This window comes from Pelodiscus sinensis, chromosome 2 (genome assembly GCF_049634645.1).
Source record: "Pelodiscus sinensis isolate JC-2024 chromosome 2, ASM4963464v1, whole genome shotgun sequence".
NCBI classification, from domain to species: Eukaryota; Metazoa; Chordata; order Testudines; family Trionychidae; genus Pelodiscus; species Pelodiscus sinensis.
The window spans coordinates 178,919,867-178,935,742 of record NC_134712.1 but is presented as its reverse complement, the minus strand read 5'-3'; the positions used below and the strand labels follow the sequence as shown (position 1 = coordinate 178,935,742).

Below are 15,876 nucleotides of genomic sequence, written 5' to 3'. Positions count from 1 at the left end.
CGGAAAAGGGCTTTATTCCAGAGGATCGCGCCAGTCTAGATGCTTTTTTCCGGCTTTTCCCCAAGCCGGAAAAAAAGTGGCGGACATGTTTATTTAAATCCCGCGGGGGATATTTAAATCCCCCGCGGATTTCCCTATTCTGACTTACCTGCTTTGCATGACTTTTCCGGAATTAGGGGCCAGTCTAGACGTAGCCCCAGTGTTTCAATATTTCACACTGTTTCCAAGAATGCATTATTAGAATATGTGTGTTGAATGCTGTCTGCACTTGAGATGCTTGCTTTAAAAATTGTTCAGTGTGATGGTACAATTATTATTATTATTTTATTACAGTGCTGAAGATTGATGCCCTATTGGATTAGGTTCTATGCAGTCAGAATTTTCACTAATTAAAAGATATGTTGAGAAATAGTGACATTAAATAGCAAGTTTTTATTTTGATGTGGCCTGTTCAAAAATATGACAGCTGATTGAATTATTTGCTCTACTTTTTTACCCTTTTCTGTTTGTGAATTAATAGTTACATGTTCATGATTTTTCCAGATATAGTCACAAGGTTTGGATGAACAAATTCCAGGCCAATGGGACGGGGTGTGACTGTTGGTTCTTTATTCATGATATGGGATTAGTCACTTAAGTCACATGGGACTGTTTCTGTTCTCTGAATCAATGACATTTTAAAGTTCAGACTATTGTTTGGTGATTAGTTAATAGCTAATAATTCACACCCAGTATAATTTTTTTAAATGAAGAATGATTTCTATTAATATTTGTGGAACTTGCAAATGTTTTCATCAATACCCAGTGGTTATCTGAATAATTCTGCAAAACAGCTCGTATTAAACTGACTGAATGGCAGCAAACTGCACTGGGAGGATTCTTTTCATCAACAAACTATTAACACATCAATTTAAAAAATGATTTGACTGATTCTAATAATGACCAAATAGCCTTGTGTAACTTTCTGATGGCACAGAAGCCAATATTTCATATTGCTGTTTCTTCCCCTTTTTGGAGGCTGGGCAGCTTATGTGGTGAAGGATTTAGGTTAGGAATGGTTTGAGTGACTATAGATATGTGGCCTGTTTTTACTCTCATTAAAATCAGTGGGTGTTTTGCCATTGACTTCGCAAGGAAATAGATCAGGCCCATAGAAAATCACCGTATGTTCTTTACTTGCAGTAGCCTTGTTTGTAAATTGATTTTTAAATTGTTTGTTTTTCCCCCTCTGGAAACTTTTGTTCCTGTGTCACTTACTTTTACTGAGACTATAAATGAAAAATGTGCCCCTCTGGACACACACAATCCAAGAAGCCTTTTTGAACCTTAAAAGGCAAAAGTGTCTTCATCGTGAATTTTGTCAAGTAACTTACAAAAAAAAATTCCCAGGGTACACAACCTTTATCACCAGGGCCCCAAGCACTGTTAATGCACACCTTAACTAATTCTATTTTTAAGCAATAAATGTAACATTCTCAGACCTTTGCATTTGTTCTGAATTTCTAGACTGTGTGGTCGCATTTTCTGCTATTACTGCTGTAATGACTACGTGATGACCAAACACAGTGGCAAGAAGGAGCGGTGCTGTAGAGCTTGCTTCAATAAACCAAGGGTGACTGTGGATTACACGGATGATTCTGGATCCCATGCCAGCCAGCAAGAACCACCTGCTCTGCTAAATTCACCAGTGTCTCCAATCCAGGGAGTTACTGGTTAGTCCCCTTCATGTGCAAATGTGAGATACATGAGATTGTTTGTACAGGGTTCATATGGTCAAATCTTGCCTGGATTAGGCTCGGTACAATCCCAGTGATATTAATGCGGTGAAAGTCAAGGCAGAATTTGCCCCAGAGTACTTGTGCGTCTTGTTAGTATATGTTGATAATATTGAGAGGTAGAGACAAATGCCCCATGTATATTTTAATTTAGGTGAGTCACCCTGGAGAATCCCCCTAGCACTTGGCAGAAGGCTAAAACTACTATGCCTGCAGAATAATGGCCATATACATAAGCTCTGTTTAAAAAACAAAAAAACTGATACTGCCTGTAAAGTTGTGACTGCATTTCTTTTGATGTACTTTTATGGTACAGTTACAAATGAAACCTCCAAACCACCAGATGATGCAGTGTTTGATATAATCACAGATGAGGAACTGTGCCAAGTGCAGGAATCTGACTCTATCCAGAACGAAAGTCAAGCGGAAGTAGAGTCTCTGGACCAGAGCGTGACAGATCTGTGAGTAGAACCGTGTTTAATTTCAAACTGGAGCCTCTGGTTGTGTTTTTTTTCTATCCATAAAGGGAAAACAGACACTCTCATTCATACTGACCTACATTTTAGTTGTAGAGAACGATTCAGGGAAAACCCCAAAGCAAAATACATTGTTTCTTCTATGCCAATCTTTATTGAACTGAACAAAGATTGACTGCCTGGATCTGCAGACAGCAGTCTGTAGAGTTACAAAGATACAACACCCAGAAAACAAAGGAACAGCATAGTCATATAACTAATCTTGTACACACACACTCCAAAGAAAAGCATGTACTTCACAGTATAGATTTTTGTCACTTGTTTCATCTACTTCTGCATAAATCAGCAGTAGAGTGATTCTCTGTTTAAATATGCATACTGAATGTTGCATTAATATATTTAATGCACATTTCCATATTAATTAAAAGTTTCTTTTTGCAATTTGTTTCAATCATTTTAATATTAAGAGCAATCTCCAAAGTAAAATATGTTCTGCCCCAGAAATAAACATAAACAATGATACAGGTTGTCTCTTCACTAATGCTTCTTCCTGACAAAATTTTGAAGTCTGATTTTTAGACTTATGTTTTTTAGATTTATGTTTCAAAAGAAAAAAAATGTATGTTACCAGGCCCGCACGCAGAGGGCGTGTGAAGGGTGCAAACACACCTCCCATGGTCCCCCCCAAATAACTTTGAGGGGGCTCTATTAGGGCATTGATTCTCAAACTGCAGTCCACTGCCTTCCAGGTGGTCCGCAGCTCAAGCTCAGCTCTCCCCTTCCATCCTTCTTCCCTCTCCCCACAGCAGGGAACCCATGCTGGCACTCCAGCCTCCCCACACTGTGAGGTTGGAGCACCAGCACTGGCTTCCCTCTGGGGAGGGGGAGCAGCCCTGTGCCTTCTGGCCGGATCTGCCTCATGGGGAAGAAGCAGAGCCAGGAGCAATTGCCACTTTCTCTCCCCCTTCCCTGGCTGGGGAAACAGCAGTGCACTGACACACTACCTGGAGGCTTTCCCCGCTGCTCCCATTGGCTGGAATCTGGCCAATGGGAGCAGCAGGAGACCATGCCTGAGTTATGATGTCTAAGAGAGGCGTGGGGCACAAAAGCAAGTAAATGCCCCCCACATCCCCATGCCCTGATCCTGTACCCGTACTGTGCTCCTGCACCACCCCTCGCTGAGACTCTGCACCCCCAACCTTTGGCCACACACCCTATCCCAACCTGCTTCTGAACCCACCCTTGCTCCTGCATCCTCCCTCCTGGCCAGACAGCCTATTTCCAGTCTGTTCTTGCACCCCACCTCCTGCCCAGACCTCACCCCCTCAGCCCCTCATGCATCCTGTTGCCTGGCCAGATCCTGCACTCTCACCCCTGTCCCACACACTGACCCCCTCATTTTTGTTCCTACCCCAGAGCCTGTGGGGGGTCCACAAAATCCACTAACCCTGAAATACCAGCCATTGGGAAGCCCTGAACCTCAGTACTACCTATCCCTCCCCCTCTGCCTATAGGGCTGGAATGCCAGAGGAGTGAAGTGTCTCAGTTGGAGGCCACATCAGTGAGGGCTGGGAGTTTTTGTGGGGTTGGGTTGTTTTTTGTTTTTTATTTTGGTTTTTTTTTGCTTCTCGCTTCTGTGGTCCCCAATTGATTTTTCTGTGGGTCAGTGGCCCTCTACCCAAAAATGGTTCCCCAGGCCTGCCATAAACAAAGAAAACACTGATTTGTGTTGGATATAAATTAATATTTTACTTTATTTAAAATGAAGTTTGATAATTTACTTTTACTTTCTCATGTTAGTTTATCTGTTTAATAATTTAATATTTCTTTTCTTACTGGTTAAATTAAACTGTTCTCCCTAGCTGCAGCACTAGCAAAATGGCTTGGGCGAAATTATGTAATTAACAGCGAGTTTCCATTAGCAACTGGTGGGCCACAGAAAGGTTTGCATTGAGCCAGGTGGCTACGGGCCAAAATGTTTGAGAACCACTATGTTAGGGGGATGGGAGAGTGCGGTGTTGCAGGAGGCTGGGTGGGTGGGGCTGGTGGCAGCACAACAGGGCCGGGGGAACAGTGCCTCCAACCCTGTTGGGCAGACTCCCCACCCGCACCCACCTAGCGCTGGCCTCGTTGAGCAGGTAGAGCAGCAGGAGGCAGAGGCGGCTGAAGGGAGCAGGGGACCGCAGCAGCCGCACTGCCCACCATGATCCCAGAAGGTAACTTCTATAAAACCTTTATTACTGAATAAATTTTTCGTATATTCTAACAAAATAATTTGACGAATCACTATTTCCACTCACATAAGTTCTCGTACACATACTCATTGTGTGACTGTTTTGGACTCCTTTATATACAAAAAAATTGCAGTCCATATTTACAAAAAAAGCACCCTTCCCACAGAAATTCCTGTGTATGAGCCCGATTACTATAACCATGCTACATGTTGTTCCCTAGTGCCAGGGAAGAAACATTATGGTGACAACCTTCTAAATGACAAGTTAAAAGCAATCTTAAAATAACCAGCGTGTGGTTGAAAAAACAGAGCTTAGATTGGTATGCCCCGCCCCTTCATTTTGTGATTGGTTCCTGTATAAACCACAATGTCTTGCTTCTTGTGTCTAAGGTAGATTATACATGCTTGCTTATCTGGAACAAAAATGTGTTTGCATTCTGGCTTTGGTTTCTCAGCTAATATACTTTGTATATTGTATCTATGCTAGTTAATTACCTGCCACCATAGCCTCTAGGTATCTGTAACACCTCAAAGGATCTTGAAGCCCTTAGCGATCTAAGTGAATTAAGTCTGTCTGTGTGTTTGGCATTGTCAGCATTTTACAGCCAGGAAAAGTGAGGTAAGGAAACTTCCTGAGCTCAGGTGGGCCTTCAGGGGTTGACTGCATCAGATGCAAGGCTTTGAGATGGGCCTAGCCTCTGCCTTCTAAAAAAGGCAGCCAGAGCGAACACAGAGAGCAGCAAACAAAGCAGCAGCCAACATGGGAGTTTGCCTGGGAATTCACCCTGGGAGACCCCCATAGTGTTTTGTGCTATCTTCCTTGAAGACCATTTTTTTTCTCTCTCCTGCCCTTCAAGGAGGCATTTAATAACATCTGAGGAATCTCTCAGAAGGAAAGCAGGTATCGATAGTGATAGATCTGCTATTGTTACCTGTACAGCATGTGCCATGTTTGTCTTCCTCCCAGAAGAAAGAAGGGATTTCATCTGCATGAAGTGCAAACTGGTCGCCATTTTGGAAGAAAAAATTAGAGGACTTGAGGCCCAAGTATCGACCCTACGTTCCATCAGAGAGCATGAAGATTTCCTCAACAGAAGGCAACGTTTAATCCTGTAGGCACAAGAGGCTGAAGAACCAGTCAGGGCAGTACAGGACAAGAAAGAGGACTGGCAGCATGTAACCCCTAGAAGAAGAAGAAGGCCAGCTCAGGTATCCCCCATTCCTGTAGAGTTAAGTAACCACTTTCAAGCTCTCTCCACGGGTACTGCGATGGAGAATGCTTTGGCAGGGACCTCTCAGGGAAGAAATCAGAAGGGAACACCATATACTGGAAGGAATGGGATGCGTAGTCCTAGGGATGGGGGTTCCACAACCACCACCCCCAAAAGATGGAGATAGGTGGTTATGGTCAGGGACTCCTTCCTAAAAGGGACTGTGTCATCCATCTGCCATCCAGACCTGCAATCTCAAGAAGTGTGTTGCTTACCGAGAGCTCGCATTCAGGATGTGACCAAGTGTCTTCCAAAACTGATCTAACCTTCAGATCACTACCCCTTCTTGCTTCTCCATGTAGGAACTAACGATACAGCCAAGAATGACCTTGAGCGGGTCACTGCAGATTATGTAACACTGGGAAGAAGGATAAAGGAATTTGAAACGCAAGTGGTGGTGTTGTCCATCCTTTCAGTTGAAGGAAAAGGTCCGGGTAGGGATCGTCAAATTGAGGAAGTAAATGTGTGGTTGCGCAGGTGGTGTCACAGAGAGGGCTTTGGTCTCTTTTACCATGGGACTCTGTTCCAGGCACAAGGATTGTTAGGAAGAGATAGGATCCACCTAACCAAGAGAGGAAAGAGCATCTTTGCGGGCAGTCTTGCAAACTTAGTGAGGAAGGCTTTAAACTAGGTTCATTGGGGGACGATGACCAAAGCCCTGAGGTAAGAAGGAAAGTCGGATACTGAGAAGAAATACAAGGAGGCACGAGCAACAAAGGAGGACCTCTGACTCAAATGGAGAAGGTAAGGCAATCTACTGGTTATCTAAGGTGTTTGTACACAAATGCAAGAAGCCTGGGAAACAAACAGGAAGAATTAGAAGCCCTGGCCCAGTCAAAGAACTATGATTTGATTGGAATAACAGAGACTTGGTGGGATGACTCACATGACTGTAGCACTGTCATGGAAGGGTATAAACTCTTCATGAAGAACAAGCAGGGGAGAAAAGGAGGAGGAGTTGCATTGTATGTAAGAGAGCAGTATGTTTGTTCAGAGCTCCAGTATATAGAGGGAGAAAAGCCTGTTGAGAGTCTATGGGTTAAATTTAGCGGTGGAAGCAACAGGGGTGATGTTGTGGTTGGTGTCTGCTATAGACTGCCGGAACAGGTGGATGAGGTAGACGAGGCTTTCTTTAGAAAACTGAAAGAAGCTTCCAGATCACAGGTCCTGGTTCTCATGGGGGACTTTAATCACCCTGACATCTGTTGAGAGACCAATACAGCAGTACAGACAATCCAGGAAGTTTTTGGAGAATGTTGGAGATAACTTCTTGGTACACGTGCTGAAGGATCTGACCAGGGGCCATGCGCAGTTTGACCTGCTGCTCACAAACAGGGAGGAACTAGTAGGGGAAGTAAAGGTGTGTGACAACCTGGGAAGCAGTGATCATGAGATGGTAGATTTCGGGATCCTGAAGAAAGGAGAGTAGCAAAATACATACTCTGAACTTCAGAAAAGCAGATTTTGACTCCCTCAGAGAACTGATGGGCAGGATTCCCTGGGATGCTTACCTGAAGAGGAAAGGAGTCCAGGAGAGCTGGCAGTATTTTAAAGAAGCCTTATTGAAGTCACAAGAAGAAACCATCCCAATGCACAGCAAGAAAAGCAAATATGGTAGACGACCAAATTGGCTTACTGGGGAAATCCTTGGTGAGCTTAAACACAAAAAGGAAGCTTACAAGAAGTGGAAATTTGGACAGATGACTAGGGAGGAGTATAAAAAAGCATGTAAAAGAAGCAGTGAGGGTCAAAAAGGCATCTTTTAAGAAGTGGAAGTCCAATCCTAGTGAGATAAATAGAAAGGAACATAAACACTGTGAAATCAGTAAAAATGTAATAAGAAAAGCAAAAAAAAAAAAGATTTTGAGGAACAGCTAGCCAAAAACTCTCAAAGAAATAACAAAATGTTTTTTAAGTACATTAGAAGCAGGAAGCCTGCTAAAAAACCTGTGGGTCCCCTAGACGATTGAAATATAAAAGGAACAAACAAGGACGATAAAGCCATTGCGGATAAACTAAATGATTTCTTTGCTTCAGTCTTCATGGCTGAGGATGTTAGAGAGATTCCCAAATCTGCACCGTCCTTTGTGGGTGATGAATCTGAGGAACTGTCCCGGATTGAAGTGTCATTAGACGAGGTTTTGGAACAAATAGAAAAACTTAATGTTAACAAATCTCCGGGACCAGATGGCATTCATCCAAGGGTTCTAAAAGAACTCAAATGGGAAATTGCTAAACTATTATCTGTGGTTTGTAACCTATCCTTTAAATCGGCTTCCGTACCTAATGACTGGAAGGTAGCTAGCCAACGTGACACCAATATTTAAAAAGGGCTCTCGAGGCGATCCTGGCAATTACGGAAAAGTAAGTCTAACTTCAGTACCGGGCAAATTAGTTGAAACAATAGTAAAGAATAAAATTGTGAGGCATGTAGAAGAACATAATTTGTTGGACAAAAGTCAACATGGTTTCTGTAAAGGGAAATCATGTCTTACTAATCTATTAGAGTTCTTTGAAGGGGTTAACAAACATGCAGACAAGGGGGAATCCAGTAGATATAGTATACTTAGATTTTCAGACAACCTTTGACAAGGTTCCTCTCCATGGCCAAGGGATAAGAGGGAAGGTCCTTTCTTGGATTGAGAACTGGTTAAAAGACAGGAAACAAAGGCTAGGCATAAATGGTAAATTTTCAGAATGGAGAGGGGTAACTAGTGGTATCCCCCAAGGGTCAGTCCTGGGTCCAATCCTTTTCAACATATTCATAAATGATCTGGAGAAAGGGGTAAGCAGTGAGGTGGTAAAGTTTGCGGATGATACCAAACTGTTTAGGATAGTCAAGACAGAAGCAGACTATGAGGGACTCCAAAAAGATCTCACCAAACTGAGTGATTGGGCAACAAAATGGCAAATGAAATTTAATGTGGGTAAGTGTAAAGTAATGCACATCGGGAAAAATAACCCCAACTATACGTACAGTATGATGGGGGCTAATTTGGCTATGACAAATCAGGAAAGAGATCTTGAAGTTATCGTGGATAGTTCTCTGAAAACTTCCACACAGTGTACAGCGGTGGTCAACAAGGCAAATAGGATGCTAGGAATTATTAACAAAGGGATAGAAAATAAGACACAGAATATCTTACTGTCCCTGTATAAAACTATGGTATGCCCACATCTTGAATACTGTGTACAGATGTGGTCTCCTCACCTCAAAAAAAGATATCTTGGCCTTGGAAAGGGTTCAGAAAAGGGCAACTAAAATGATTAGGGATTTGGAAGGGTCCCATATGAGGAGAGGTTAAAGCGACTGGGACTTTTCAGTTTAGAAAAGAGGAGACTGAGGGGGGATATTATAGAGGTATATAAAATCATGAGTAGTATGGAGAGGGCGGATAAAGAAAAGTTATTTATTAGTTCCCATAATAGAAGAACTAGAGGACACCAAATGAAATTAATGGGTAGCAGGTTTAAAACTAATAAAAGAAAGTTCTTCTTCACACAGCGTGTAGTCAACCTGTGGAACTCCTTGCCAGAGGAGGCTGTGAAGGCTAGGACTATAACAGAGTTTAAAGAGAAGCTAGATAATTTCATGGAGGTTAGGTCCATAAAAGGCTATTAGCCACGGGATAGAAATGGTGTCCCTGGCCTCTGTTCGTCAGAGGCTGGAGAAGGATGGCAGGAGACAAATTGCTTGATCATTGTCTTCGGTCCACCCTCTCTGGGGCACCTGGTGCTGGCCACTGTCAGCAGACAGGCTTCTGGGCTAGATGGACCTTTGGTCTGACCCAGTACGGCCATTCTTATGTTCTTATGTTTTTATAAATATATTGCTCGAGAATGCAGGGGAGTTATCAGGAAGGCGAAAGCGTAATTGGAATTGCAGCTAGGATGTGAAGGGTAACAAGAAAGGTTTCTACAGGTATGTTAGCAATAAGAGGGTCATCAGAAAGGGTGTGGAGACCTTACTGGATGAAGGAGGTAACCTAGTGACAGATGATGTGGGAAAAGCTGAAGTACAGGCAGTCCCCGGGTTACGTACAAGATAGGGACTGTAGGTTTGTTCTTAAGTTGAATTTGTATGTAAGTTGGAACTGGTACATATTGTAGGGGAAACTCTAGCCAAACATTTTTTTTAGTTTTGGATAGCATAGGGAAAGGTTAACTCCCCTCTAATGTTTGTTTTGCTGTCTGTTCCCCTGTTCAGAAGATTTCACATCTATTTCTGTCCCTGTGACAAACTCAGGACTAAAGGAGTAACTCATCAAATACCAAACAGCTCTGCACCATGCTTTGAGCTAATAGCTTTATTTCCACACACCACCCAGGGTTCTAGGAGGAGGGTCCTTTTTTTGCTAACACAATGAGGCCAGCACTTTGTTTGTTTTGGTGGAGTCTTTGTTTGCCCAGGGAGCCCAGCATGTATAGGGGGAGGAGGGGCGGAGAGGCTGCTTTTGTCTGCTGTTCTGCAGCCTGTTGCTCAGGGGAGGGGGCAGCCTGTTGCTGGCAGGGGGGGAGGGGGAAGGCGTGCAGGATGCGAGGCCGCGGGGGGGGGGGGGGCAGCGGGCCTGGGGAGGCACTTTTCCTCTGCCCGGCAGCTCTGCGGGATCCCTGTCCCTGTGGCCAGCTGCTGCAGGCAGAGGCCAGTTGGAACCGGCCGAAGAGGAGGAGGAGGTGGATTCTAGGACCCAGGTGAGCGAGCCCCGGGGACGCTGCTGCGCTCCGGAAGCCCGGCATGTATAGAGGGGAGGAGGGGCAGAGAGGCTGCTTTTGTCTGTTCGGCAGCCTGTTGCTCAGGGGAGGGGGCAGCCTGTTGCTGGCAGGGGGGTGGGGGGGGGCAGCGGGCATGGGGAGGCACTTTTCCTCTGCCCGGCAGCTCTGCGGGACCCCAGTTGGAGCCGGCCCGAGGAGGAGGAGGATCCTAGGACCCAGGTGAGCGAGCCCCGGGAATGCTGCTGCGCATGTGCGGGAGTTGCCTCACCCCGTTCGTATCTAGGGATCTGACGTAAGTCGGATCCACGTAAGTCGGGGACTGCCTGTACTCAATGCTTTCTTTGCCTCTGTCTTCACGGACAAGGTCAGCTCCCAGACTAACGCACTAGACAATGCAGTAGGGGAAGGACGTGGACAGCCCTTGGTGGGGAAAGAACAAGTTAGGAACTATTTAGAAAAGCTAGACATACACAAATTCATAGGTCCAGATTTAATGCATCAAAGGGTATTGAGGGAGTTGGCAAATGTCATTGCGGAGGCTTTGGCCATTATCTTTGAAAACTCGTGGAGATCGGGAGAGATCTCGGATGACTGGAAAAAGGCAAAGGTAGTGCCCATCTTTAAAAAAGGGAACAAGGACAACTCAGGGAACTACAGACCAGTCAGCCTTACCTCAGTCCCCGGAAAAATCATGGAGGGGATCCTCAAGGAATCCATTTTGAGGCACTTAGAAGAAAGGAAAGTGATCAGGAATAGTCAACATGGATTCACAAGGGCAAGTCGTCCCTGACCAATCTGATTAGCTTCTATGATGAGGTAACTGGCTTTGTGGATATGGGCAAGTCAGTGTGATATACCTTGACTTTAGCAAAGCTTTTGATACGGTCTCCCACAATATTCTTGCCAGCAAGTTAAGGGAATATGGATTGGATAAATGGACTGTAAGATGGATAGAAAGCTGGCTAGACTGTCGGGCCCAATGGGTAGTGATCAATGGCTCGATGTCGGGTTGGCGGTCGGTTTCTAGTGGAGTACCCCAAGGATCTGTTCTAGGACTGGTTTTGTTCAACATCTTTATTAATGACCTAGATGAGGGGATGGATTGCACCATCAGCAAATTTGTGGATGACCCTAAGCTAGGGGGAGAGGTAGATATGCTGGAGGGCAGGGATAGGGTCCAGAGTGACCTCGACAAATTGTAGGATTGGGCCAAAAGAAATCTGATAAGGTTCAACAAGGACAAATGTAGAGTCCTGCAGTTGGGACCAAAGAATTCCAGGCTGGGGACCAACTGGATAAGTAGCAGTTCTGCAGTAAAGGACCTCGTGATTACAGTGGATGAGAAGTTGGATATGAGTCAACAGTGTGCCCTTGTAGTCAAGAAGGCTAATGGCATATTAGGGTGCATTAGAAGGAGCATTGCCAGCAGATCTAGAGAAGTGATTATTCCCCTTTATTCGACTCTGGTGAGACCACATCTGGAGTATTGTGTCCATTTCAGGGCCTCCCACTATAGAAAGGATGTGGACGCATTGGAGAGGGTTCAACGGAGGGCGACCAAAATGATTAGGAGGCTGGAGCGCATGACCTATGAGTAGAGACTGAGGGTATGTCTACACTAGAAAGTTAGTTCGAACTAACGGACGTTAGTTCGAACTAACTTTCCTATGCGCTACACTAGCGCTCCGTTAGTTCGAACTTAATTCGAACTAACGGAGCGCTTAGTTCGAACTAGGTAAACCTCATTTTACGAGGACTAACGCCTAGTTCGAACTAGCTAGTTCGAACTAAGGGCTGTGTAGCCCTTTAGTTCGAACTAGTGGGAGGCTAAGGCTTCCCAGGTTTCCCTGGTGGCCACTCTGGCCAACACCAGGGAAACTCTATTGCCCCCCTCCCGGCCCCGGAGCCCTTAAAGGGCCACGGGCTGGCTACTCACTTTGTGCCAGTTGCAAGGCTGCAAGCACCCGTGCCTGCACAGCCTGCACCTGCCACACAATGAGCCAGCCATCCGAGGGCTCCCAGCCCTCCACTGCTCCCCACGACCAGCCTGGCGGCTCCCAGGAGCCTGCCCGGGGGCGCAAAAGGCGGGCGCCCGCCTGGTCAAGTGCGGAGATCGTGGACCTCATCGAGGTTTGGGGGGAAGCCTCCAATGTCCACGATCTCCGCACTAGCCACCGGAATGCGGCCGTCTATGGACGCATGGCTGCCAGCCTGGCCGCCAGGGGCCACCAGCGCAGCCGGGAGCAGGTGCGCTGCAAGATTAAAGACTTGCGGCAGTCCTACTCCCGGGCCTGCCTGCCAGGGGCTGACCCGGAGGCCTGCCCCCACTTCCATGCCCTGGACCGCCTCCTGGGGGCTCATGCCGTCCCTGCCCCCCGGGACGTGATTGACCCCGGGGCAGAGGGACCGCTCCTGGACACCGAGGAGGAGCAAGAGGGCTCTGAGAGCCAGGAGCCTGCTGCCAGCCTTCCCAGGACCCGGGACCCCCGAGGCACCCCACAGAGCCGCTCGCCTGCATCATCAGAGGCCGGGGAGGCGTCCACCTGTGAGTACCCTCGTGTTCCCCTTATGTGTACGGGGGGCTGGGGCGAGAGGGAGCCCCGGGACCGTGCGCCTGGGCCTTGCCCACCACGGAGCAGCAGCTGGGGATCCTGCAGGGGCCCTGGCCTTGCAGAGGGGAGCTGGGTTTCACACACCTGGGCCCCTGGGGTCATTGACCGCTGGTCTTCTTGCACCACAGCTGCAGCACCGGGGACTGCAGGGCGCACCACACCGCCTGCAGCAGCCGCCCGCGCCCGGGCAAGCAGGACAGCCAGGAACCAGGAGGACTACCAGAGGCGGCATCTCCGGTTCCTGGACCGACAGCTCCGTCTCCAGGACCACTGGGTCCAGGAGGACCTCAGGCTGCGCCAGAGGAGTCTGGAGGCCCTGGAGGAGCAGGGCCGTGCCCTGCGAGGCCACCTCCAGAGCCTGCTAGACCGCTTTCCATTTCCTCCTCCCCCTGCTCCCCCTCTTGCTCCCCCTCTTGCTCCCCCTGCTCCCCCTCTTGCTCCTCCTGCTCCCCCTCTTGCTCCTCCTGCTCCTCCTGCTCCTCCTGCTTCCGCTCCTGCTTCCTCCACACCCCCTGTCCTCTCTGCCCCCCCCTCCACAACCATTCCCCACCGACGCCCCCGGACCCGCAGTGTGGCGAGACGGGAGAGGCACCCAGACTCCCACCCCTGAGCTTTCCTTTCCCTTCCTCCCTTCCCTCCCCTCCCCTTCCAGCTCCCTCGTCCCAGGTTTCCCCCTCCCTTCTCCCACCTTCATTCCTCCCTCCCCCACCCCAGTTCTGTGAAATAAACAGACGTTTTTGTTGGAAAAACAGGTGTCTTTATTTGACAGTAGGTAGGGAGGGGAAAGGGGAAGGGGGGGGTAGGGTGGAAGAAGGCCCCGGTGGGGCATGCAGGGAGAGGTCAGTCCTCCTCCTCCTCCACCTGGAAGCTCTCCCGCAGGGCTTCCCGGATCCGGATGGCCCCCCGCTGGGCTTCCCGGACGGCGGCGGTGCGGGGCTGACCGTAGTGTCCAGCCATGCGGTCAGCCTCAGCCATCCAGGCTGGCAAGAAAGCCTCCCCCTTCCGCTCACACAAATTGTGGAGCACACAACATGCCGCCACCACGGGAGGGATGTTGTGCTCGGCCAGGTCCAGACGGGTGAGGAGGCATCGAAAGCGGGCTTTCAGTCGCCCGAAGGCCCCCTCCACCACGATGCGGGCCCTGCTCAGCCTGTTATTGAAGGCCTGGCGGGAGGGATTGAGGTGTCCCGTGTAGGGCTTCATGAGCCAGGGCTGCAGTGGGTAGGCGGCATCCCCCACCAGGCAGACGGGCATGTCCACGTCCCCGACCCTGATGTGGCGGTCGGGGAAGAAGGTCCCGTCCTGCAGCCGCTGGCACACGGAGGAGTTCCGGTACACCCGGGCGTCGTGTGCTTTGCCGGACCAGCCCACATTTATGTCCGTCAACTGTCCCCGGTGGTCACATACGGCCTGCAGGATGACGGAGAAGTACCCCTTGCGGTTCACGTACCGGGACGCCTGGTGTTCCGGGGCACGGATGGGGATGTGCGTCCCGTCGATGGCCCCCCCGCAGTTGGGGAAGCCGAGGGCGCCGAATCCCCGGATGACGGCATCCGGGTCGGCGAGGCGGACCACCCTGCGGAGCAGCACCCGGTTGATGGCCTTGACCACCTGCGGAGAGAGACACAGCAAAGCGTCAATCAGTGGGGCGCCCGGGTGGCTGGGAGCGTGCGTGCCCTGGCAGTGCCCCGCGCCCCACTCCCGGAAGCAACCCCCCTGGCGGCGTGTAGTACGGCCGGGACAGCCCGACCCCTCCGGTGCGGGGCGCTTTCGCCTCCTCCCGCCCCCCCCTTTGTCCCTGGGGCGGCCCATCCCCTCCTCGCAGCCCCCCTCCCCCCCGGCTCGGTGGCCGACGAGCGCCGTACCTGCATGAGCACTGCTCCGACAGTGGATCTCCCCACGCCGAACTGGTTCCCGACGGATCGGTAGCTGTCCGGCGTGGAGAGCTTCCAGAGGGCGATGGCCACCCGCTTCTGGAGGGGGATGGCGGGCCTCATGCGAGTGTCCCTTCTTTGCAGGGCAGGGGCGAGCCACTCGCAGAGCTCCAGGAAGGTGTCCCTCCTCATCCTAAAGTTCTGGGTCCACTGTCGGTCGTCCCAGCGCTCCAGGACGATGCGGTCCCACCAGTCGCTGCTGGTGTCCAGACGCCAGATGCGGCGGGGCACGCCGGTGCCGGGGCGCCGCCGCGGCTCCTCCACGGCCCCCAGGGCGGCCAGGCGGAGAGGCAGGGGGCTGACGTTCCCCAGGTGGTGCCAGGCAGCCTCGAGCCATTGCTGGCAGGCTTGCAGCAGCAAGTCCAGAACGTGCACCAGAAGGTGCAGGGCGAGCCGTGGCTCCATGTTGCCACCTGCGGCGGCCCCCCCGAAGGGAAGCACCGACACAGACGGGCACAGAGACCGACGCTTTGCTGTCCCTCGGCGAGGTTGGCAAGCAAGCAGGAAAAGCTGAGAACCGGCTGTCCAGGGGGGGTCCCTTTAAGCACGAGCCTCAGATAGCCTCAGACAGCAGCCACACAAAGCAACTGCTGACCTGATGCCCTGCCAGAACCGGTTTCAGCTGCCCTTAAATGCCCCCCTGCGTCCAATCAGTGTGGACGCGCTAGTTCGAACTAGCAAAACGCTAGTTCGAACTAGTTTTTAGTTCTAGATGCGCTAGTTCGAACTAGCTTAGTTCGAATTAACTAATTCGAACTAAGTTAGTTCGAACTAGCGCTGTAGTGTAGACGTACCCTGAGGGATTTGGGTTTGTTTAGTCTGCAGAAGAGAAGAGTGAGGGGGGATTTGATAGCAACCTTCA

The 15,876-nt window shown here is 49.4% G+C and overlaps 2 protein-coding genes across 11 annotated transcripts in view; both read left to right on the top strand.

The window, feature by feature from the left end:
• The window catches only part of FYCO1 (FYVE and coiled-coil domain autophagy adaptor 1), an 89,691-nt gene that overhangs the window by 48,644 nt on the left and 25,171 nt on the right, over positions 1-15,876 (top strand). For 7 of the 10 annotated variants that reach the window (XM_075921886.1, XM_075921887.1, XM_075921884.1 and 4 more), the window contains 2 exons: positions 1,507-1,712; positions 2,092-2,236. In XM_075921886.1, the coding sequence (XP_075778001.1) occupies positions 1,507-1,712; positions 2,092-2,236 (351 nt within the window). The remainder of the gene's footprint in view (positions 1-1,506; positions 1,713-2,091; positions 2,237-15,876) is intronic. The other 3 variants (XM_075921885.1, XM_075921891.1, XM_075921890.1) reach the window with 1 other exon arrangement.
• Positions 12,238-15,419, top strand: LOC142827281 (uncharacterized). The gene is made up of 2 exons (XM_075921894.1): positions 12,238-13,013; positions 13,209-15,419. The coding sequence occupies exons 1-2, from the start codon at positions 12,464-12,466 to the stop codon at positions 13,688-13,690; spliced, it is 1,032 nt and encodes a 343-aa protein (XP_075778009.1). The 5' UTR covers positions 12,238-12,463; the 3' UTR covers positions 13,691-15,419.

Bases quoted from the DNA above. Each gene is read 5' to 3' on its own strand.
- LOC142827281 (XM_075921894.1), top strand. From the start codon at position 12,464: ATGAGCCAGCCATCCGAGGGCTCCCAGCCCTCCACTGCTCCCCACGAC. The intron at 13,014-13,208 runs GTGAGTACCCTC...CTTGCACCACAG, and splicing joins GGCCGGGGAGGCGTCCACCT to CTGCAGCACCGGGGACTGCA.